General features: G+C 48.8%; 5 protein-coding genes across 9 annotated transcripts; 2 read left to right on the forward strand and 3 right to left on the reverse strand.

The window, feature by feature from the left end:
* Window positions 1-1533: 1533 nt before the first annotated feature.
* LOC120901288 (retinol dehydrogenase 11-like) lies at window positions 1534-6338 on the forward strand. 2 transcript variants are annotated; one of them, XM_040309058.1, is made up of 5 exons: window positions 1534-1723; window positions 1935-2789; window positions 5076-5181; window positions 5266-5831; window positions 5899-6338. In XM_040309058.1, the coding sequence occupies exons 2-5, from the start codon at window positions 2233-2235 to the stop codon at window positions 6116-6118; spliced, it is 1449 nt and encodes a 482-aa protein (XP_040164992.1). In that variant the 5' UTR covers window positions 1534-1723; window positions 1935-2232; the 3' UTR covers window positions 6119-6338. The 2 variants fall into 2 exon arrangements, with proteins under 2 accessions (XP_040164992.1, XP_040165003.1); XM_040309069.1 differs by lacking the exons at window positions 1534-1723; window positions 1935-2789 and adding an exon at window positions 3007-3532.
* Window positions 6339-6784: 446 nt separating this feature from the next.
* On the reverse strand, window positions 6785-8226 carry LOC120901306 (27 kDa hemolymph protein-like). The gene is made up of 5 exons (XM_040309131.1): window positions 7948-8226; window positions 7429-7869; window positions 7219-7363; window positions 7030-7147; window positions 6785-6958 (listed from the first exon to the last, which is right to left on the reverse strand). The coding sequence occupies exons 1-5, from the start codon at window positions 7991-7993 to the stop codon at window positions 6941-6943; spliced, it is 768 nt and encodes a 255-aa protein (XP_040165065.1). The 5' UTR covers window positions 7994-8226; the 3' UTR covers window positions 6785-6940.
* Window positions 8227-8834: 608 nt separating this feature from the next.
* LOC120901291 (coiled-coil domain-containing protein 34-like) lies at window positions 8835-10488 on the forward strand. Its single transcript, XM_040309083.1, has 5 exons — window positions 8835-9008; window positions 9080-9485; window positions 9550-9647; window positions 9712-9986; window positions 10058-10488. Exons 1-5 carry the CDS (start codon window positions 8926-8928, stop codon window positions 10270-10272), a joined length of 1077 nt encoding a protein of 358 aa, XP_040165017.1. The 5' UTR covers window positions 8835-8925; the 3' UTR covers window positions 10273-10488.
* Window positions 10361-13198, reverse strand: LOC120901297 (27 kDa hemolymph protein-like). Of its 3 annotated transcripts, none has more exons than XM_040309117.1 (7): window positions 12930-13198; window positions 12117-12387; window positions 11523-11856; window positions 11272-11435; window positions 11026-11182; window positions 10816-10945; window positions 10361-10722 (listed from the first exon to the last, which is right to left on the reverse strand). In XM_040309117.1, exons 2-7 carry the CDS (start codon window positions 12181-12183, stop codon window positions 10606-10608), a joined length of 969 nt encoding a protein of 322 aa, XP_040165051.1. In that variant the 5' UTR covers window positions 12184-12387; window positions 12930-13198; the 3' UTR covers window positions 10361-10605. The 3 variants fall into 3 exon arrangements, with proteins under 3 accessions (XP_040165051.1, XP_040165031.1, XP_040165040.1); XM_040309097.1 differs by having other exon boundaries at window positions 12863-13198; XM_040309106.1 differs by lacking the exon at window positions 12930-13198 and having other exon boundaries at window positions 12117-12452.
* A 299-nt stretch (window positions 13199-13497) lies between these two features.
* LOC120901312 (calcyphosin-like protein) lies at window positions 13498-19247 on the reverse strand. 2 transcript variants are annotated; one of them, XM_040309155.1, is made up of 4 exons: window positions 19123-19247; window positions 14402-14679; window positions 14185-14337; window positions 13498-14106 (listed from the first exon to the last, which is right to left on the reverse strand). In XM_040309155.1, exons 2-4 carry the CDS (start codon window positions 14677-14679, stop codon window positions 13890-13892), a joined length of 648 nt encoding a protein of 215 aa, XP_040165089.1. In that variant the 5' UTR covers window positions 19123-19247; the 3' UTR covers window positions 13498-13889. The 2 variants fall into 2 exon arrangements, with proteins under 2 accessions (XP_040165089.1, XP_040165080.1); XM_040309146.1 differs by lacking the exon at window positions 19123-19247 and adding an exon at window positions 17634-17884.
* Between the last annotated feature and the right edge of the window lie 4696 nt (window positions 19248-23943).

Here is a 23943-nt window from a genome sequence, read left to right on the forward strand (position 1 = left end):
TGACATGTTCTCCTGTTACTTGTGGTCCCAAATCTCTCTGGTTTCAAAGAAATTTGCAATTTCGACCGGCACCGGATGTGGTGTGGAGACGGAAAACGGCTTTCCTTTTCTTATCAGCCGACCGAATGAAGTCGATCACGTGGATCCTTTCGCGCAGGTAAGATTGCGCGCGCATGATAACGTTGCCACGTGGGTGAGTATGATAACGTTACCACGTGGGTGAGTATGATAACGCTGTTTTTGAAGACAGGTTAAGTACGCCTACAAATTTAAGCGATCGATGCCATTAAAATTAGAAATGGTCGCAATGGGCTGTGCGAAAGAAAGAGTAGACCGTATGAAACACGTGGGTTAGTTTTATCGATAGGTGCTACCTCCTGATTTTCATGATCGCCTGTTACTAAAAGTCGCAAATTGGCCGGTTTCGTTTTTGAACCGCTTGGAGGATGGCCGCAGGATGCCTCCTACCCCGTCCCGCGTGTTCGCTCTGTTCAAGGAAACTTTGAAACTGACGTGTTTTTGAGTTTTGTGTAACAGGAGATCATGCCATGCGGTAGGTAGCATCATTCTCACCCACGTGGCAACGTTATCATGCGCGCGCAATCTTACCTGCGCGAAAGGATCCACGTGATCGACTTCATCCGGTCGGCTGATAAGAAAAGGAAAGCCGTTTTCCGTCGCCACACCACATCCGGTGCCGGTCGAAATTGCAAAATTCTTTGAAACCAGTGAGATTTGGGACCACAAGTAACAGGAGAGCATGCCACGCAGTAGGTAGCACCGGCGCCGATCGTGATCCTACAGTGCAGCTATCGTTTTCGCTTTCTGGCACACACTAACTGATACGAAGCGCGCGGTAAGCTCCCATTGGTCGGGTATCCTTCGTGTTATCTCGCACCCACTAACCGATACGAAGTGCGCGGTAAGCTCCCATTGGTCGGGTATCCTTCGTGTTATCAGCCATAAAATGGCGATAAGAGAGACAGGCTTCCGGGTACCAGTTACCTCCACAAGATCATGCTCGCCTATTACAAAATGTACCTTTTCTCGCTCGTTTTCGGATGCGGATTTTTGTCGCTCCACGTGTTCTGCAGGGTTGCTCTCCCGTTTTGGATAGCACTGCTCTCGCTGTTAGTGATAATTTTGTAACTATCGATCGGTCGTATTTATTAAAATCAGAATTATTCTCTCTAAAACAAATTAATTAAACAAATTGTATTGAAATCGATCGCTCTAGATCTTACCCATTTCCTCCCACTCAACCCTATTTCACTTGCATTAGAACCTTCCCTCCTTGCACACACCCACACAGGGCACTCCACATTGTTTCCACGGCACAACACACCCACAGGCCAAATAATATGCCCTGGAGCGTTTTGTTTTAACCCCTCACAAGCCCACAAACACACACACACAATGCTGCTGTGCCGTCGTGTGCGCTCGCGTGCAGCAATAGGCACAACGAAACGATCCGCTGCCGTCGCCTGCTAGATCGATTTCGTCTCCCCACCACTGCGGGATCCGTGGAAAACTCGGCTGCCTACTACCACAGTAGGCAGCGTTTGCTCAGGGTGCTCGGTCGGCTCCACCATCGTCAATGCGAATGTTGCGATCGACGCGCAAACAGCATTAGTAGCGCGCAAGCGGCATCGCGTACGGTCGCACGTGCCTCTCAAGCTAGAATCGAATGCAGCGCCATTGTGGTACGGAATATACTCCCATCGTACGTGATCCTTTCGTGAATTGCCTGCTAGGGCAAGGGCAGGGTTTAGTTAGTAGTGGCATCGGTTTTCCAATACGTTCCTTCGAAATTGTGATTAGAAGAAGTGTACAGGAGGAAACAGTGCACGGAGAAAAGCGTATTGCTTTCAACATCGATCGTGTGAAACAGTGAAGCGAAACAGTGATCATACTTCCAGCCCATTTTCCCACAGCCATGTGTTCGAAGATCGTTTTGTGATATTCTAGTGATTCAAGTGGTGCTGTTTTGGGTGCAGTTCTATTATACAAATTGTTTGCCGATCGATTGAGGCCTACAACAGCCTTCACCAGGCCCCCGGCAGCTACACCGGAGTCGCGCATGTCATTGGACATTGGCAAAACGTGTTCGTCTCGGCCGACTGTCCTCGCCAGCAACAGCGCGCGTGCTATTGCGAAAAAGCTCCCCCCACGACCGACTGTCCTTCTCATTCTCAAAACCCACTCCCACCTGCACCCGCTGCTGCCTAATGAATGACCAACCAAGAGCAGCAGCAGCAGCAGCCGGGGCAGCAGCAGAAGCACCATCAACAGCAGGCGATTGCAATTACTATTCGGGACACATGCACCACGTCTGAGGGCGTCACGGGCGAACGGAAAGTGAAGCTAATCGTTAATCGATCGTCCCCGGTGTCCAGTGCCACCCGCACCAACGACGGCAATCCTGCCGCCGGCGCATCACCAGCAGCAGCAGCAGTGCCGCCGTCGGTTTCAAGCACCACCACGACACCACCACCATTACCACCACTAGTTCCTATCATGTCCATATCGCCCATTCCACCCAGCCTGGACGCCAGTCCACACCACCCCCAGCCGCAACAGCCGCCACAGCCAGCGCCGCTGCCACCACCGCCACTGTCACACCCGAATCACCAGCACCAGCTGGAGCAGTACCAGTACCAGCTGCACCAGCAGCAACTGCAGCAGCTACAGTACCAGCAGCGGCAGCAGCAGCAGCATGACCTATTCATGATCGTCAGTATTTGCCTTGGCTCGTTCATCCTCATCTTCGCGATCGTTTACTTCGTAAGGTAAGTGTGGTGTGTGACTGACGCTGCCCGGCCACAGGCTGCCAATGTCGTCGAGTACAAACCCCCACTCCCCCTTCCCAATCGGCGATCGGTGGCCTTCCGGTGGGTTTCGCGAACACGAGCACATGGTTGGTTGATTGGTTGGTTGTTCGCCATCGATGATCGCTTAATTAGAATTTGACCGTATTAGTTGTATGACCCCCCCCTCCCTTTTGTACCCTCTCAGCTCCATTAGCAGCTAAGTGTACGGGGAGGAAACAATCCGCATAGGAATTCGCACATTAGGAAGTATGTTGAAGGAGAGGAGTGGGGAAGGAATTTAATCGCCCCTATCCAAAGACAACAGCCGTGCGTATTGGCGTTTACGATCGCATTGGGAGTAGCCAAGATAAGAGTGAGTGAGATAAAGCAAACAGTCTTCAAGAATGGCGATGGTGATCCGCGGTGTTTGCGCTTTTCTCGCTCTCGTTCTTATCTATTATGCCATTCGAGCGCCAATGTAAACGTCATACGATAAGCGGAGCAAAACACAAAACACAACACACAATGTTCGAGATGTTCCCAAATTGTTAGCACCTTCCCTTCCCTCGCACGCATTGTCGTGCGCTTATCTTGCGCCACAGCCTTGCGTAGGGAGAAGAGTCCACTGTGGTTTTGGAGCGTTTCGGAGCAGTACGTTCCAGTGGTTCTGTTTAATCAGTTGTGTCTTGGCAAAGGAACTCAACCCTCAAACACAGCGAAATGTACGTGTGTGGTTTAAAAAAACATACCATTCCCAATCTATTTGGGAGACAAAGTGTTTGTGTTTGCTGTTACGGTTAATTCTGTTTTGGAGCTAAATTTAATCCTCTTACACACGAAGAAGCCCCCACACATTCACAGCCCGGATATAAAGACCCCACCATCCCATCCCCGGACGCATATCGATTCCCTAACGACAGCTGTTTTACGTCAGCTTCGAAGCGTTTTAAGCTAGTTCAACGCCGCACGCTTCGCGCAAACGATAGATAGACGATGGATGTGCGCGCAGTTTGCAATTAATTATAGGACGCAAGCCGTTTGCCCCATGCGCTCGGGTGTGCGCGTGTATGGCTGTGTCGACCACAGTAGCCACCGATGAGTTGATGGATGGGAGTTGATACTTTACCCTTTCCCATTCTCCTTCCTCCTCTACCCCTGCTTTAATTATGGTGCATTCTATTGTTTTTCTTTTTTGTTTTCCACGCGCCAAGCGATACGGAAAACCTGCCCGGATCGCGTACTCCCGCCGCGCGAAGGTTCCGACTTATCGGTGCGCATCTGCGCACAAATCACAACCCCGTCCCTTCCCCTCCCCCCTTCTCCCATTGTGGGCCATTGTGGCAAGGTGGGCAGGCAGTGGCATGTGCCACTGCAAATCACTCCCCCAGAGCTCCCTTTCTCACCCTCTCCTCAACCTCAACGGCCGTTTCAAATTGCACTACAAACGGCCCGAACCGAGCGTCGGGAGCGTTTTGAGCAACAAATGGTGCATTTGCGTGCCAGGTGGGTTGATCCGATCCGAAGTAGGCTGTGTGTTAGTGTGGCCTTTCCTTCCGCTCTCCCGCTTCTCTCTCTCTCTCTCTTTCTCTCTCACTCGCTTGCTTTGGTTGAGTCATTGATCGGGCGGAATGGAAAGAATGAAAGGGGGCCGGAATGGTTTGGCAAGGAAATGGATGGATGGATGGGGAGGCAAATACGCATCAGTTCAAGCAACTCGCTGCCACCACACTGACAGTTTACCAGCAAAAGGTGAACGATGTTTAACAAGCTCGTGAACTTCGAAGGCAAAGATATGCTTGGAATAGCCGCTGCTCGAGCTTGAACATTGTTGCTTGAAGGGTAGCGGCGAAGAGCACAGCACAATGGAGTGTAAGAGCCAGTTAACAGCATCTTCCATGTTGATGGAAGCATCTAGCAAGCCCCTGAACAGCTGGTTCGAACAGTTTGATAAGAAATTATCCGGTAATCTTCTGTCATGTGGACATCGTGAATTATTTCCTCATTTTTTTAAGTCGCACTTATCATAGGGCGCCTTTTAATGTGGTTTTTTGTATTCACGATCGCTCAAAAGTGCATTAACCGACCTGTGGCATGTGTGTGTGTGATAATCACGGCCAAAGTGGCGCTATTGTTAGAAGCTATATTATTCACACATTAGCGTATTAGCTCGCAACTGCTGGCTCAACTGCCCCCCGATAATATCTAAATAAATGATCTTCAAAGCCTCACTCTCTCTCTCTTCTATCTCTCTCCCCTTGACGACAGGAAATTCTTTCAGGGTGGTCAATTCAAAAACAAAGACATCCGGCTAGATGCGAAGGTCGTCATCATTACCGGTGCAAATGCGGGCATTGGGAAGGAGGCCGCAATTGTAAGTGGGAATTGGTTCCCTGTTTCTTCCTTCCAGTCCCTCCACTGAGCTTCCACCCCCCCTCACTCTCCTCACTCTCCACAGGAATGTGCCAAGCGGGGTGCCCGGGTGTACATGGGGTGCCGCGATCCGGCCCGGATGGAGAAGGCCCGCCAGGAGATACTGGACAAGTCGGGCAGCCAGAATGTGTTCGGGCTCGAGCTCGATCTGGCCTCGTTCGAGTCGATCCGCAGCTTTGTCAAGACGTTTCTCAGCATGGAGCGCCGGCTGCACGTGCTGATCAACAATGCGGGCGTGATGGCGTGCCCGAAAGCCTACACCAAGGAGGGCTTCGAGATGCACTTCGGCACCAACCATCTGGGGCACTTTCTGCTCACCAACCTGCTGCTGGACGTGCTGAAGCGGTCGGCACCGAGCAGGGTAGTGACGGTTTCTAGTCTCGGCCACAAGTGGGGCCGCATCAACAAGGACGACATCAACGCGGAGAAGGACTACCGGGAGTGGGACGCGTACATGCAGAGCAAGCTGTGTAACATTCTCTTCTCGCGCCATCTGGCCAAGCGGTTGCGGGGTACCGGCGTCAACACGTACGCATTACACCCGGGAGCGATCAATACCGAGCTAACGAGACATCTGAATCCGTGCATCAGGTTGGTAGCATTTTGTCGATCCCCCAACCCCTTTCGGTAGCTTTAACAGGACTGTTTCAATTTACAGAACGATGGCCAAGCCTATTTTCTGGGTATTTTTCAAGACACCAAAGTCCGGCGCCCAGACCACGCTGTACTGCGCCATGGAACCGACGATTGCATCCCACACGGGCCTGTACTACAGCGACTGCAAGCTGAAGGAACCGGAACCACACGCACAGGACGACGCAATGGCCGAATGGCTTTGGAATTTGAGCGAGCGGTTGACGGGATTGTCGTCCCATTGAACGTGTTCCAGGAACGCGGCCTCACGTGTTTGTTTTTTCTCTCTCCCCCTTTCGTGTGTACTCATCACCCACTCGTGGCCCTTTCTTCCTTTCTTACCCTGCACCCAACTGGGTCAGAGTGTAACAGAACAAGTGTAGACGATAATGAATGATAGCTTTGTGTGTAAGGAGTAGCAGCAGCAGCAAGAAAATACAGCATTTCAAACAGTACGGCAATGAATTGATTATGTTTTGTGAGCCTTGGACAGATAGATGACACTAAAACACCGGAGAACAGCTCACCGAATTCAATGTCGAACAATAACAAGCTGAATGATTGATCGTGCTTGTTGTTACTCAGCCTCGCTCTCTCTCTCTTTCTCGCTAACACACCTTCGCTACACTCTCCGTGATCGACGAAATGGGGGAGAAAGTAAGGCGATCGTCTACTTTTCCCTCATCCACAGCACGCCAAGCTGATAGTCTTTAACCGGAATTGATAACAAATTCTACGCTGTGAAAACGATAGATTCTACCTACTACTCGTTATCAGTTTGATGAACCACTAACGTATAATAAGCAGAAGAAAAAAACCCATCCTTTGCAGCAAACTATCTGAAGAAAGCAGGAAGCACACTTATCAATGCATCCTAAAGGGGTGGCCGGAAAAAAGGAGGACAAAGGAGATTACGGAAGCGTGTTTCTTCAAAGTGCAACAATTTATTTAGCAAAACAGCAGCAAAAAAGCGGTATAAATGGTCTTACTTTCTCTAGATCTTATCGATGATGCAATTGCTTTGTGGGTTGTTGTGTTATCAGCGTAACGAAACTGATGCGCCTTCTTTAGCGGCCGGCATTGTTCTGTAAAACACACACACCGGGGTAAATCAAATAATCATTCTAGCAAAATGGAAACGCTTTTAGAAACTTACCGCACATGGCGATCCCTTCCGGACGTATCGGAACAACGATTCCACCAGATTGGCCGGCGTAGATTCGTCGCACTGCTCCAGCTCCCGAACCATGCAGTTTTGCAGCTTGGTAAAGTCCCTGAAACGGAACAATGAACCCATCAGATTGGATAGAAACGTTCATGAAACGAACACGGGCACCACACTTACTCGCACTGCTTCGGTCCGATCACCAGCCTGGGGATGGTTGTAAGGCTTGTTTCCGGTACGTATCCACTGAACGTTTCATTCACACAAGCAATCAGATCGTTCTTCTGCTCCTGGAAACATTCCGGTCCCTTTTCGGCGATAAACACTGCAAGAGTTAGGAGGGCAAATTAGTACCGGATCTCACCACAAAAAACGAATGGCTCCACGTACGTGCAATCTGATCGCCGTCCTTGTGGCACACAAAGTTGAGCAAATTCTTGAAGATGTCCAGCCCGGACGTTTTGAACACCTTCTCCTCCGCCTCCAGGCACGGATCGACCGCGTTCGCGAACGTGTTTACGCACTCGATCAGTGTGGACCGCTTGCGGCAGTACTTGTTGAAGACGGTGTCCAAATCGCCGGTCGGTTTGGCTGCCTCCACCTCCTGCTGGAACTGGCCAATGTCGATCAGGCTCTGGCCACACTCGAAGAACGTCTTGGCCGCTTCCTTCGCATTGTCGTACGCATCGGTCGGTGCTCCGGCAGTGTTGCACTTGTCGCGCAGCATCCGCTCGACCTCCTCCATCGAGGGAAGCGGCAGATTCGCTGGCAGACGTTCCCGGATCGCGTCGACATCGATAGCGTTCGACACATCGGCCACCGTTGTGCCAGCTTAAACAAACAAACGAACACAAAACATTACAAACACTGAACGCGCAAACTGTCCATCTTCTCTAGAAGAAGTCTTACCGATCATCGCTAGCAAAAGAAGACACGACACTTTGACGCCCAGCATTGTTCCCAGTAATCACTTTCTTTCCCACACTTTAATCCCGCAAGGCAACCCCGAACCGACCGAACCCGTCAACGCACAATGAATTAATCGCCACCCCGTATCGTATTGGCTTTTATACGGCGCTGTTCGATTCCGCTTCCAAAGGGTCGTGATCTTCGGGGCTGATCCGCCTGCTCTCCGCACCGCAAGACCGAGACACACGCGGCCTGCTAATCGTAATAATAAACTGATATGGCGGCCGCAGCCGACGAGCTGTACTGCGGAAACAAACGTTCCGACGACTCGACTCGCCGCGCATTCAAGCCACTCAACTAGATGATCATGTGCACACACACATACACGGGGAGCGTCGTTTTGGGGTGGCATGGGAGAGGTACTAACGATGCGCTCGTACTCGTCCGGGCTGCTGGGAGTAAAGTTCATATAATCGGACAACGGTACACGGCTGTGTTTGGAAGCGCAAGCGGACGTGGGCACGATCCACGGCCATACTACATACTACCTATGCTTCCATTACACACACGGAACCGCTCTCAATTGAGCATTATTGACTAGAAATGGCAGCAGTAGCCGCAGCACCATCCGACGCCGTACGATAAAAGTACAAATGCACTCCCCCGACGGAGGACATGAGCACTTTGCTGAAGCACGCACTCCATATTATTCGATGTTGTCGTTCTTTTTTTCCCTTTCTCTTTACGTAAGACCTGTAGAATTGATCAGCTCACTTTCTTTTAACAATTGCGCTGGAATTACTGGACGGTCTGGATGACTGAAATGGTTTCCCTGTCGATGTACTGATTTGACAGCCCGATCTCAAATCAATCGGGCAAGCCTTATTGATCTCGCTACTAATCGGAGTAGCCATTGCTTTATGCACGGTGTGTCGCATTTCACATCTTCTCAGCACACGGCAGCAGAACGAACAAGCGATGGACGGTCCAGGAGCAACTAGCCTGGAATTACATTCGGAGAGTGCCTTAAAAATGGATGCTAGTTTTGAGGAAATTATAGGGTAAGTACGATTTTACAATTAATGTACAATTTTCCGTTTCTAAACTGTCCTTCTATCGCGTTCAAACTTAGGCAAAAGGCAATCCAAGTTTCGACGGAATGGGATTCTGAAGATAGCGACACAGCGGATGAAGCTAACGATGCTTCTGAGTATGAAGATGTCGATTACGAATCGAAAATATCGAACGTTTTCTCAAACATGTCACTCGCAACATCACAGTCGAAGCTATCGATGTACTCTACGGAAAGTAACGAAGCGTCGGACGGAACTCACGGACAAGATGCCGAGCGTACCCTGGTGCAGAGTGACACCGAGGAAGAAGAAGATCCCGATGAACGTTACGATGAAGGGAATGGTTCCGGCAGCACAAGCGATTCTAGCAATACGCTCGATGCGGGTAGCGAAGAGGAGGAGGAGGAGCACGAGAAACAACCCATTTTTACCGATCGTGGTGGCGGTGACGCAGATTTGAACTTGGTAAGTCTCCTAGGCTTTCATCTCCATCCTGTCTGCCTTTTTGCAATGTGCCATTTCTTCCTAGGATAGTGATCCCAGTAGTCAGATCATTAAAGTAAACATTGCACACAAGAAGCGCGTTAGTGACCCGGAAGCGTACAGGAATTGGCTCAAGGCTAAAAAGTAAGTACTGTGTATCCGATAATCCAATACTCTTATACGACTTCATGCTCAATTTGCATAATAGCGAAGAGATACGGAAAAATCGCGAAAAGGAGCTGCTTGCCAAACAGGAACTTCAACGCCAAAAAGAACAAGAGGAAGAAAAGCGCAAAGAGGAAAGCAAAAAGAAGATCAAAGAGTGGATGGAGCGCAAGAAACAGGACAGCACTAAGAAGGCCACGAACCCAAAAGCTGCGAAAGAACGGCAGCATTCCCAGAGTTCCTCTTCGGAGCATCTGTACTGTGATCCTGACGCTAAGTTCAAGAGCTGGCTATTAAATGTCCGAAAACGAGAGGAAGGTAAATTGAATGTCTACTTGCACCCCGTCCTGTCGACCCCACTACCTAAACATTTGTTAATCTCTGTGCAGAGAAAAGGCTACGGGCGCAGACGGTAAAGCAGCTCGAGAAAAAGATCCAGGACGAGAAGAAGAAAATATCTGACGAAATTTACCAGGAATGGTTAAAGAGTGCCAAACACAAGCCAAAACCGGTGCCACTGAACCAGGGACCACACACACTGCGGGGTACGGTATCGCAGATTTTTATCAACCCTCAACCATGGAAAAGTAATGTCGAAGAGTAACGTGGCATCGGCATTTCGGGCTCAACTCTTTAGCTTCGGTACCCAAATTTTCCGTATGCCTACACTAAGCAGATGAGGTTACACAAGGTTTGATCTTTTAGTCGTTTTTTTCATCCTCGACCTTTCTACACCAAGTCCTGTTAGGGGAACGTTTTATTGTTGTTAACTGTTGTAAAATTCAAATATGGAGCATTGTAAACATTTTTCCTTTCCCTACCCTAAAGTACCCTGATTTCGGCGGTTTCAGCCACATTGGAATGATGGTGTTTCATCAGTCAGTTTCGATTTAGGAACTGTTTGTTTGTTCGCTGTTGGCATGTCGGCGTTTGGCAGTTACCAGCGGATCAACAGTTTGGCTACCAGCGCCATTAGCAACGTGGAGGTAATAACCTGATGGGAAGCCGTCGTAAGCTCACCGACATTGCGTGCATGTTTCCGGGGAGTCGCTTCCTGCAAAGAGAGAGAGAGAGATTCACATCAATACTTAGCGCCATGGTGGTCGAGGTCTTTTTAGTTGCATTGAGCGCATCTTTCGACACTTACGCCCGTAATGTTGGCACAGGGCGTTTCTCGGCGCACGAACTTGAACAGCGATTCGACCAAATTCGCCGGTGTCGATTCCTTGCAGCCTTCCAGTGCTTGCACCATGCATTCCTGGAGCGAGCTCATCTCACTTTGCAAACGAAAAACCAAGTGGTATTAATTTGACACCTTCCACACACCATAATAGCCGCCGCACAGATAAATACTTACTCGCATTGCTTTTTGCCCATCACCAGTTTCGGCAGCCCTTCGGAGGCGGCAGGTGCAGAGTCATCCCTCAGATATCCCGACATCGTACCATTGACACAGTCAATCAGAGCGTCCTTCTGATCGGCAAAGCACTCCGGCCCTTCCTCGGCGATGAACACTGTATGAAAAGTGCAGGTGATAATTAAAACCCAGAACTGCATTGAAATTGTAAACATCCGCCGATGTATCCAGCAGCGCGTTACTTACATGCAATCTGATCGCCATCCTTGTGGCAGACAAAATTTAACAACCCATGCACAATGTTCACCATCACCACCTTGCTTTCCTTTTCGTCATTTTCCAAGCAAACGTCCACCTTGGCGGAGAACGTATCGATACACTCGATGGCAGCGGAACGTCTGCGGCAGTACCTGTTGATGGTTAGAGTCAATATTGAACAGCGTTAGCGATAGATCGGTCAATGGAACGAACGCGCAAAGCATGCCATGACGTTATACTTGTTGAACACGGTGTCCAGATCGCCGGTCGGTTTCGCTTTCTTGATCTCTTCCTGCAGATCGCTAAAGTCGACCAGGTCCTTCATGCAGTCGCCAAACTTTTGGGCCGCCTGTTCCGCCTCCTCGTACGATGCATCGCTGCCGGCCACACGAGAACACTTGTCTTTGATGATTTTCTGTATATCCTCCAGCTTGGGCAGGGTGACGTTCTTAAACTCTGGCGGCAGTATGTCGGCCAGCACCTCATCCTTTAGTTTGTTGATATCGATGCTGTTTAAATCGATCGTTCCCGGTTCGGTCGACTCATCTGCTGCAATGCCGCCGGACTGGAATGCTGGAAGGGGGAGCAAAAATACGTCACGTTAAAGTTTGCTTTTCGGTATGCTGCTGCTGCTGTGTATGTCTTTGTCTTTGTTCCACTCGCAGTAACGATGACCTTTGAACAGCAGAGCTATGGGATTGTTATCGCATGAACCTTATGGTTCTTATCAGTTCCTTCCCGGGCCATTTACTCGTGAGTAATGGAAGACACCTAGCCCTTTTTACAACACCACAGGCCCATCGTAATGAAGTATTCGTCTTGCGCTTACTTACCGATCACTGCCAGCAGCGGCACCAGTAACAACGCTGCACAGGAACCCAAACGACGGGATGGAATCATTTTGCGTGCGAAACGATCCGGATAGGACAGCCAACGTCCGAAACTAATTGAGCCGAACGAGAAGCACTTGAGGTTGGTCGCAACGACGCGCTGATACTACACCGCCACCACACGACGACAAATGACCGGATCCCGAATTGGGTGGAACGCGACTGGACACGCCGATGTTTCGATGCCTTATCAATAAGCCCGACCGTATAATACCTGAAGAAACAATGATGATAACGGATCAGTTAGCGCAGGAGGGAGCTCAGGGCGGCGATTCGAGCTGAAACCTCTTTGCGCAGTGAGCGTTTCGCGCGCTCGTCGTGAAAGGCATTTTGATTTGACGGCAAGGTCATGCTTACAACCTGACCGCCGCACCACACCGGAGCCGTCCGTCCGTCCGTCAGTCCCGAGACCGAGCTGACTCATTACCATCCGTGTACAGTGCAAATAACGCGTAATGTACAAGGTCTTTTTTGCAACTTTTTATTGCTCCTGCTTCGCTCTCCCCACCAACCGTGCGTCGTTCAGTGCAAACAATGCGTTACCCCCTGTACCCTTTTACAATGAGTACGATGAGTGGCAATAATTCAAAGTACAGGTGTTTTAAGTGTTCAGAAATATCACCACAGCCAGGCGAACACACGACCACGAAACAGGGTGTAGTAAAACTGGTACAAAAAATAATACACACCTCTTTACCTATGCACCTATGCATACCATACAACCACAGCCGCAGATGTACGCACTCTTACACTTACGGAATTTATTAACTGCTACCTAAAATCAATGGTATGCAACATTGAAAAATGCAGCTCTAAGCTTGTAATTCTATACACAACAAAACAAAACACAAAACCGTTGACCGCTTGCGTTCGGCAGAAACTGTCGGTGTTCCGAGAATGTTCGTTTCCCGAGCTGTCAGTTTACATACTCAATCTGCACCCGTCGCGTACACTTTGATGCAGTTTGAGGCGGTGCGCACGAGAGGTGGTGTACGGCTACGCACACAGATTGAGTGTGTTCGTTCCGCTGCGTTTCGGAATGCAACAAGCAGTGGCTTCACAAAATAAACAAACGAAACAAGCACCACAGCGCGTACAGTGGTGGAACAAACGTTTGACAGTTCGCCCTGTACATTGATCGAAAATATGTGTCCTTCCGCTTGTAATTACCTGCAAATGCTTCGAAATAATTAACGATAATCGTTTGCATGAATGAAATGGTAGAAAAACAATCCTAACAAACCTGTTCCCCGAACGACCGAACAAACGTCAAAGATTAACCCTTGATGGGTCAAGGAAGCTGCTAGGGGTTGCGCACGGCGCCTTTTCACTCGGAAACATAAAACTGTATGTTTATTAATCGTTAAGTAAACACTTGTGCATTGATTTGTGTTTCAACAACAATCGGAAAACGTTTGCGTGTCTTGCTCATTCCGGGTGCAGCACAGTTTCATCATCAGCTGGCCACGACGACTTCCCGGCGTGCAGGAATTTTCCTGTTTCCTCACTTTGGTTCATCTTGCTCCTGCTGCTCATCTCTCAAGGCAGTAGTAGTTAAGAGTGGTGTATGTGTGTGTGTAAAAACTCGGAATCACTTCCGGTAGTCGTTTGATCGAACCAATCTAATACATAAGATGTATGCTGGGTACATAAAAAATGGGCCATGGGGGAGTGGTACGATTAAATATTAGTTGTACGTAAACGGCACAGGCGTGTCTACAGTTTGAACGCCTGGCGCATCATCAGGTCAAAGTACGCATCCGAATCGATCGAGGCGCTCAATCCGGCGTAGTAGTTGAGGAACTCCTCTTTGGTCACGGAGCCGTCCACATTGCCGTTCTCCTCAAAGTTTGCCAAATACTTCCGCAAGATGACATCCTCCGTCTCCTCTCCACTGATGTACAGTGGATGGTTCTTCACAGAGTACACATTCCTGATGGATAGATGGAAACAGATCGGGAATTGGTTAGAAACAGGCACCCACATACTTTCCACACAAGTAATTCCTCACTTTAAATCCTCGATCGTTATCGTTCCATCGCCGGTCTTGTCCAGCTTTGCAAAAGCTTGCTGCACAATGTTGACTCTGGACTCGGACATGTTTGGACGAATCGCGACCAAAAACTCGGTCATGTTAATCGAACCGCTACCGTCCGTATCAAATCTGTGAACATATAAATCAGAGTGTTAGAAAACTGCACTCTTAATTCTTCTTTGGCCATCAATACTTGTTAAACATTTCTGTCGCTTCCTCGGCCGAAATGTCCAGCCCAGTGTCGTGCAGACCCTTGATAAACTCTTCCAGATTCAGCTGCTTGTTGCCGTCGTCGTCCATGCGGCGGAAACAGCGTCCCAGTCCCAGGATACCCGAGGCACCACGGGCAAGGCACATGTGTCGCAGCTTCTCGATCGAGTCGGTCAGCGCGCCCGAGGACAGAGCACGGCGGCTACGGTTGATCATTTCAGATTCTTGACGAGACATTGCACTGACGGGGCGATGTGCCATCTGTAAAATACAGCAATAGAAACAACACACACACACCCATTTTAGTATGAGTATTCTGTAAGATATAATAGAGTTGCGGCCACTTTTTGAGTTAATTTTACATTTGAATTGTTAGTCAGAACCACTAATGTACTACTAGCACGAAAGACGCACCACGTGTTAATGACCCGAAAACGATAAATCTATTTCGTGATTTACTAAATTATGGAGCATGTCATGGAAAACCCGATTGCTTAGCAACCATCCGCGTGCCATGCATGGTGTGTGTTTGTGTATGTGTACACTTCGTCACGCATGAACAAAGTATCTTGTACCGGATATTGAAGCGTTTACACATCCAGCCAGCTCGTTCCAAGGTAAAAGCGCCACAAATTGATAGATTCTTTTGTGTAGAGAATGATTAATACAATTTTGAATGGGTGCTGACAAGCGATATTCACTTCCAGCCATTCACCCCTGACCCCACCGGGGCAAACATTCAGCCAGTTCTTAGTGCTTAGCACTGCCGTCGGAGTCGAATCGAACATGGACGGCTGCAAGAAAGCAACGACGCAAGCGGGAAGAATACGTGCGTATCCTATGAGCCCATGGTAGACGAACATCGCCGCGGACGACCGAGGAGCAGCGTGGGCGATGTGTAGTTAATTACGATGACCTCGTTTTCCCACCCCAGGACGATGTAGTCGACGTTGGCGCGCCATTGACTTCCAGGCACGACGACCGCTGGGGTGACGACGCCGGACACCCCGCCGGACTGCGTGCGTCGTGAGACGAATCCAAGGATGAAAAGTAAAGCCTTGAATTGGGAAAACTCTACCCCATGTCCCAGGCTACTACGAACTGCTAGAGAGCAAGCTAACCGCTGCGCCGTTCGTCGTATTCATCGATTGGCAGGCGCGGCGCTTCAGCTTCTTCTGGGCCTTTCTGGGCCCGGGCGACTGACCATCGACGATGGGGAAAAATTACCTTGAGCGGAATACGATGATTGAACCGGTGGATTGCCCGCATGGTGGTGCTGGTCGATGGGAATTTAAGGTACAGTGTTGTGAACTCCACGGTGACGAATTTATATTAGTCAACGTTGGGGAATTACGGATGGGTACCGTTGTTACGGGAAAAGGAACGTGAGTCAAAGGGTGAGGTAGTTTAGTAGTAGTTCGAGAGATTCCCGCTTTCCGCAACCGCAACTTCAAACGAGGATGCGTAGATCTAGCGCAAGTTCGATGAACTTCGTCCGAGCTCCTTCCGTCGCTGGACGGATTTATGGACAAAAGTTTAACCGCCTTTGTTTTGTTCTTCTAGTTAATGTTAACCGTCGCCAGCCGATGAGTTTTCCACCGCACCGTATGCACAGATTTCATTGCACTGTCCGAAAATTGCCAACTGTACCCGTAATTACACCACACCACCGTGAAACCGTGGAATCGCAAGCGGAAGCGAACAAATCCCTAATGCGATTGCGGCGAAGGCACAAACTGGACTGGTGGAATCGCTGTGTTGGCCTGTTTACTCCGCCTTTACCAGCCGCCGTGTATCCTGGTGGTGGTGGTGGTGATGGTGACTTATTCGCATAACACTACAGCAGTGTCGGTATTTCGTCCTTTCGGCCACCGCAAATAGGGCCGCCGTGGCGCGAGAGAGCGAGCATGTGGCGTATAAAAGGACCTCCTCTGCATAGCAGCACGAGCATGTGTGTTGGCGGGAGAGTGAAAATGGAAATGTGAATTCTAGGGAGAACGGAAGCCTGGCATGTTTAAATTCACCGGTCAACAGAGAGCCCATGCTGCTGCTGCTGCTGCTGCTGCTATGAGTGGTCAGTGGAGCAATAGGTCAGTCTGTGTGTTTGGGGGCACTGATTTTTCCCCTCAAACAAGAGAGACCCTTCAGAATGTTTCTTCCTTTTTAATCAGAGAACTGTGTTAGAGTCGGCTTCTTGTGCCGTAGTACTAGGGAGAGGGTGAAAGCGATCAATAAAGCTGCCGCTTATCCTCTATTACTTAAGATCCGTGGATTGTGCGAGGGTGCGGAGGAACACCCCACCGTGGCGTTTGTTTACACTTTTTTCCATTGGAAAAACACACCTCCATTTCTGAAGATGAATTAAATAATGATAGGGGTGCTTTTGTGCAACACAGCGTGGGGCGGGTAGTAGTTGACAAGTTCGCTCTAAATGGTGTCATCTAAAGTGCGTCATTTTGCTACAAATGGTAATACAGGCACATACATAGGGGGACGGGACGGCTCGGTTGAATAACTCTACCCATGAGTAACAGCCCGTCTACGGATATTAGCAATTCTACGACACTGTGTGATTTGCTAATGGAATTTCCGATATTCCATTACACTCGTACACGAACATGGCACATGGGGTGGTGAATTCAAACTTGCTATAACCCATCCAACCGTTACCAAACGCAGAAAAGCTCGTTAATTAATCCGCTTCTCTCGGCACGGGCTAATCGGCGGGTTTGCCAGTTCAATTAAATAATGACGACCATGAGGTGCCATCTGCTTGGGCAGACTAGTTCTTCCGAGCGCACTCCTATTCGTTGACTTCTCTACGGTGGTGCGTTTGCTTACTCTTTGATCGAGATGATCATCAGAGCGACGAACTAGGACGGATTTTCGATTCGATATGCGTTTGATTCTTGATCATTTTCTTGTGCCGACGCTAACTGTATACGCGGGGCTGTTGTCTTCTACACGCTTCCCTTCTCGCACACAAATCATTCCACCGTGAAACGTAACGCCCGTGAAGGTCATAGCTGATGTTGCGAACGATGAACAAAACACGCACGGTGAATGCAGCAGCAGGAGGACGCTGACGAGAGCCCGTGAGTCAGATACAAAATATGGAAATAGACGCCAATATTCTTGCAATCTCTTTGTGATTGTAGTGTGATCTTGTGCTAAATTTTGTGCTAAAAGAATGGACAAAAAAACACAATATTTACACAATGGTAACCGCCAGCAAATAAAATAAACGATTGCTCGTTTGTTGCGCGTTCGAAGAAGGTTGGTTGTTCTGCTTCTACTGTTTGTTACACCTTTCTACACTGCACAGATCTTCACTGTTTAAAACTGTATGTCCCTTGTAGCGGTCACTCCGTTCGAGGTGATCCGATCTCACCAGAGCACTGACGCTGAATGAAGAAACCAGTTCCAGCGTACAAAACTGCAACCAGCAGCAGCGCAACAAGCCGCCGCAGTAGCGTTTGTGGTGGTGGTGTTGCCGCCGCCGGTGGCGCGTTACTCATAATGTATCCAATGCGCTGCCTTGCCGCCCTGTCCCCACTATAATCGCTAATGGGAAAGGGGGGTGACCTTGCTCCACTCCATAGTGTGGCATGCGATGAATCTGTATCTGTAAGCGATCTTCGAAATTGCCTTTGCCGGTGTGCGAAGGTATGAGCGAGCGCCTTGCTGACTGACTAATCTAGTTCCGTTGATGCATGCGTTTGTTTGTGTGTGTGTGGGGTACGGGATGGTAAACACACACAGCGCTAATACCTTTATTACACATCACCCTTTGCATAGCAATAGTTGGATCGTTGGTGGAAGAGAGTGAAAATTTTCGATACTTAAAATCCCATTTTTCACCTTTTACCGGTTGGGGCCAAGCCCCCATCCCATGTAAGTGGTGAGTGCATTTATATCCCACCCCTCCTGACCTAATGTACTAATGCCGTCTTGTCCCTGTTCGTCTCTGTGCCGTGGTCGTCCAGAGACAACCGGAAAAGCGTTGCTGCACGTGCGCAAGAAACAATATCGCAACCCATCATCAGTGTCGGCATTCTGTTCGCTCCAATCGATATCCGGCCGATAGGATCTAGACGTTCTGGGACGCGGGGTATAGGGAGAAAAAATGCGCCATGCGTGACACTGTCCTGTTGTCCCAGCTGAAAGGCATATGGGAAGGGAAGGCAAGGGATGCATAATTTATGTCTTTCAATCCATCACCACACCACGAACGAAACGGCACCGATTGGGGGAAGCTTTCAAAGGCATTAAATTGTTTCGAAAAGATCGATTCGGAAAACATTGCATCAGCACACAATAGCCTTGGCCCTGACCTGGTGGAAAAGAAATTCCTGGAGGGAAAGGGCGTGAAAAATCGGATCGAGCTACAAGGAGAAAAGGATTGCATACGCTGTGCACTCAATTCACAAGAAAGATTTGAATTATCTCTATCTCTCCGTCGATGATGAATAATTTCCCTTTTTATAATGATCATACACGACACACACACACACACACTTATTCGACGAACGAACGCGGATTTTCGATATGAAGAGCAAACATATGGTTCACATTAATCACTCCAAACGGTTGCTGCATGACTCACTCGCTAATGATATGATGTCGATAAGCATTATGCAAATAAGTGGGAAAACTCATCGCACACGCACACATACAGACAAACAATCATGTGGTTTTACTTACCTTTTGCTTCGGCTTTTAGGAATAATTCGGCTTCACCCAAAAATCGCACCAATCTCACTAAGCACTAATCAGCTTCTGTGGTCCGCGTGGCGCGTGGAGCCGTGTAGTACACCCGGAACTAAACCGTTGCGCGATCTAACCAGTCCGAAAATGGTACAACGAATAAAGCTCTCAAATTTTGGTCTTGCCAAGTTGCGTTCTGTCTCGACGTTCGTTCCGTTTTTCCTCACGGAAATGGTCTGCCATTTATCTCTTTTTTCGGCGCTGGGGAGGAAAATTACACCTCCCCAAGGGTGCGGCATCGTTGTTGTTGGTGCTGTTGGTGCCACCCAACGCACGTCACTCCCTGGTGCTACTACTACTGTCGGAGTTTATGCTGCCGTGCGATAAACTGTCGTGAGAAAAGTAATGAACGTGGCAGCCGTTCTCACCAAGCTCTGTCCCTACATCCCTTTCCGCTGCAGTCGCATTGGACGACACACGATAAAAACGTCCCATTTGTGGTAAAAGTCTATTAGAAATTAGAACCTAACCTTACGTGACTAACTTTTTTGGAGGGCTTCAAAACACGACGATTGTATCAGTAACTGTTTTTCGGGTGAAAACTTTTTGGTAAGAAAATTGAATTCTTCGGGCGTAGTAGGTACCACCAACCTAGGGAGATTTGTTGGCGTCTTGTGTCTGAGCGCCCGGCAGACAATCGAAACCATCTGGTTTGGGGTAGGGTTCTTCGGCAGTCCGTCGAGTATGAATAGCAACTACAACAACAACCATGCTCCGCAAAGTCCCAAAGCGGGAAGCTCCATGCTGTTGGCGCTGTGCCAACATTCCGCAAACGACGCACTGTAGGGAGGCATAAACGCATGGAGTTTTTGTTGTTGTTCGCCATGCCGGTTTCCCCCAAGAAGCAATTCCGTTGTCTTCTTCCTTCGTACGATGTGCGGTGGCGGCGGCTATAAAACGTACACGCATCGCCGGTTTTCGTTGGCAGCTGGCCAAATAATCAGATTCACTTTCAACATCACTTTCGAGCTCACACGGCGGACGACTACGGCGTCTGTGGTTGTACGCATCTTATGGAAGCTGGTTAGTTGTGATTGTTTGTTCAGCGAAACAAAACAGCGAAAACATAATACATACAAAGATTGATAAACGGTTCAATTTCTAGGCATGGCTTCAATACATCAAATTCGTTTTACAACACCACGCTTGACGACGTGCGGAGGGAGATGTTTTTAGTACAGCGTGTTTTCTTTTCAAATGTGCAATCTTTCAGGTGTGAAATATTTCATGCTGCTTGAGTGCAATTTACGCACCCTCCTTGCACGCAATCCATATGAAGGGGATGAAAGTAAAAGCTGTGCTGAAATGAATTTAGTGGAAATTATATTTGTTAGATGGAATGTGGCTTCGTAGATTGTAATTGAGATGTAAGTAAATTAAACAAAAATAAATGTTAAGTAAAGCATGATTACACATACCTGTTATTTGCTTTCTTCCTTTTCTTACCCCCTTCCACTTGTGATCACTTTTCACACACATGCACAATATTATGAAATTGACCCCACAGCGAATCACGTTTTTGCATCGTGCTTCCGGAAAGTTCAATTCGCTCCCGACCATGTATCCATGTGCATGTGTATGTGTGCGTTGGTACAACAAGCGCACGTGCACAACAGCTGACCGGCGATCGATAATGGAGGAGACCAACCACCATCGGCGACGAATGGTAGTAGATCGAGCTAACGAGAGGGAAACTGCCATTGATTGAAATGCATTGCACGACCCACAACAACACACAAGGAGGACCACCATCGTTTGCAGGAACATGTTGCTGCTCACTGTGGTTGCATATTGTACACTCTGCCATACAAATTCGCACTCATAAATCGGGAAGACAAGGATAAGACATCGCTGACCGCCTGAGCCGCTTTTGAATGTAAATGTATGCCCGGCTAACGGACCTTCCCCACCGGCTCGACCGGATGACCTTCGAGCAGGACGACAGCAACGAAGGGGAGGCAATGCGCGAAGGATTTCCACCCTCCTTGTCGCGGGAGAAAGAAACTGCAAGTATATACAGAGCCGTTATTACTGCCATGCCATTGCCGATCGAATAGAAAGACGGAACACCATCTTCCTCTACGCTCGGTGCTCCTTTATGCAATGATAATGCGAACGTACGAACGAAACACCATGTTGCAGGACGGTGACAGTGTCAATACTTCATCGTAAATAGAGCCTTCGTTTGTTTCGCTCTATAAATAGCGCGACACCTTCGCCACACTTTGCCCGTGGCTGTTTGTTCTATCTGGCACGCACAGCTCTCCCTCCCTGCCTGCTTCGCGTATGTGACCGTACCTAGACCAGACTGACACAGCACTGTAATCGTCGGAATTATCGAAACCAAATATTGTTCGCGTTCGCTGAGGTGGATCGTTTCCCATTTCGGTTGAGAGTGAGCGAAGCGAGAAACGGTGGCATATTTTGAAGCCACGAGGGAGACGTGATTGTGGCACATGTAGTACGCCACCTAGATGTGCGGATGCGATGCGAAGGACTGCTTGGACTGCGATCACATATATTGATGTCGATCACCTGATGTCATTCACCTTCCAATCTGACGACCACTAGCGCCGGGTGACTTCATCTGAATACAAATCGACTCATTTGCCCGAGCCACGACCACGATATGACGCCGCCGGCGTGGGATGAATATGCCTGTTGCTGCCGGTGTACCTATGCTCATCTATTTCCTTTGCTTGTGGTAGGGCCATTCAGCTGACCAGAATCACTTCCAGTAGTTGTACACTAAGCAAAAGCGTGCGCTCAAGAGGCGATGTTGCCGTTCCGTCTGCGCGGAGTGTTAAATTGTAAACAAATAAATTAACCATTCACTACGGAGTCTGGCGTGCAGGCGTAGTGGCCCGTGCCACCGGCAGCAGCACAGCAAAGGGGTAAATTAATTCTAATTTCTGTCCTCCTAATCCATCATCTACTGCTTGGGGATTGTTCGAAGAAATCAATCTTTTACTTGGAGTTGTTCGTCAATCAGGAAGTACCCGTCCCATGCACACCACAAATTGGATGGCTCCATGTTTTAATGACTCAGTGGCAACCGCTTTCCCTCTCAAAGCCGCACACACACAGCGCGTGTGTGTCGGAGGGAATTCCTTCACAAACAACATAACGACGGCGCGCTTCTGCCCCATACAGCCGTTATCGTTGTATTATTTTAACGCCCCACAGGCGGGTGCCAACCACACGACGACGGTCCCGGTCCTGGTCGCGATGGTGGCAATTGACTCAAGCATTGGCTGATTCAATTCCAGCCATGGCACGCGAATGTATTAAAAACACATTTGTTGATGCGTGAAGTTGACTGCTGGCGATGCAAGATGATCGTCGTTCCCGGGTGGTGTTGGTTCGCGCTCGACGCTAAACGATCGTACGGTTGTGGCCACCAGATTTTGGATGCACCAACGCCGGTCGCCGATCAAGGCGACCCCTCCTCCGTTTTGCGGTTGATGAACGACATTCGTAGTCATTTATATGCCCAATAACAAAATGATCGTTTTGGATGTCTCTTTTTGTTTTGCTCTTCTTTTCCCTCGCACAGCTACCGTTTCGTTGCGGAAGGAAGCATTCTCCTTGCACAAACATCTTCCCTCCTAAACGCCCTTTTCCCCTTGCGGAGTAGTGTTTACCGTCTAGTTATCGAAATGGTATCAATGTGCTTCCACCATTGGCAACAGTGGTGTGATCGTTAGGCCATGTTTGATCAGCCATTTGGCACCATTTTCAGCCGTTTCATTTCACTCGCCACACGACAATCGTTTTGATCGATTCGTATGGACCTGTGAATATTCGCAAACTTCCCCACCGCGGAGCGGTATGTTGCCGAGAACAACAAGCATTCGAGCATTCGTTGTGTCCCCTTTTGCCGATGAGCTGTTGCCACCGCCGTTAGCCATCATGTTGAGCGCGATATCACTGTGACGTCAGACTCACAGACCATGTGGCTGTGTGTGTGTATGTTTTTGTGGCGATAATAAGATCGCGTAAGGTGCGATCGTATCGGAAAGTGCAAAATATTTGCTCTGATCATTTTTATGCTCACCAGAAATTGCGTAGCTGAGCAGCAGCAGTTGCTTTCCATCGCTGACGTCGTTTCTCGGTCAAAGATCGTTCCTGCAGGACGTTTTGATGTTACGTAACGTGGTCCACTCTTCACCCGCCGAGGAAGCACAGAACTTGCCTCAGCATAGAAACCGGTTTACTGCATTTCATCTCTAACCACACAGTTTCTTCATATTAGCCTGCACACTTCACGAAAAGGGAACAAAACAAAACGGTGTAACAAAATAGCAGCCCTGCAGTAAAATCTGAACCATAAAAAACCTGCCTGGTAGAACTTTCGTTTTCTTTGCCCACTGCGAGTGTTGCCCAGAGCTTATTAAATGCGCAAAAAGTTAACAATCTGCGCACGGGCATAATGCATACTGCTGCCCGCCCATTAAGGGCGAATATACGATGCAATTGTGTGATAGGCAGGGAATGTAATCGTTTCAAATCGAAGTGAAAAAATCGACCCAAACCACACGTTTCACTTGTTTTCGCTTTTTGTTTTTCTTTCCCCCTTCAGGATTCTATCAACTAAGCCGTACCAGTTTCGCGTATTACCAGCTTCGGTAAAAACCGGTACACCAAAACACCATAAATAACATCTGCTCTACTCATACACACACTCGCCGCACACAGGGCGCTCAAAATTAAACAATCAATAGTAAATAAGCTGATAATGGGACATACCTTATGCAA

This window comes from Anopheles arabiensis, chromosome 2 (assembly GCF_016920715.1).
Source record: "Anopheles arabiensis isolate DONGOLA chromosome 2, AaraD3, whole genome shotgun sequence".
Classification (NCBI taxonomy): Eukaryota; Metazoa; Arthropoda; class Insecta; order Diptera; family Culicidae; genus Anopheles; species Anopheles arabiensis.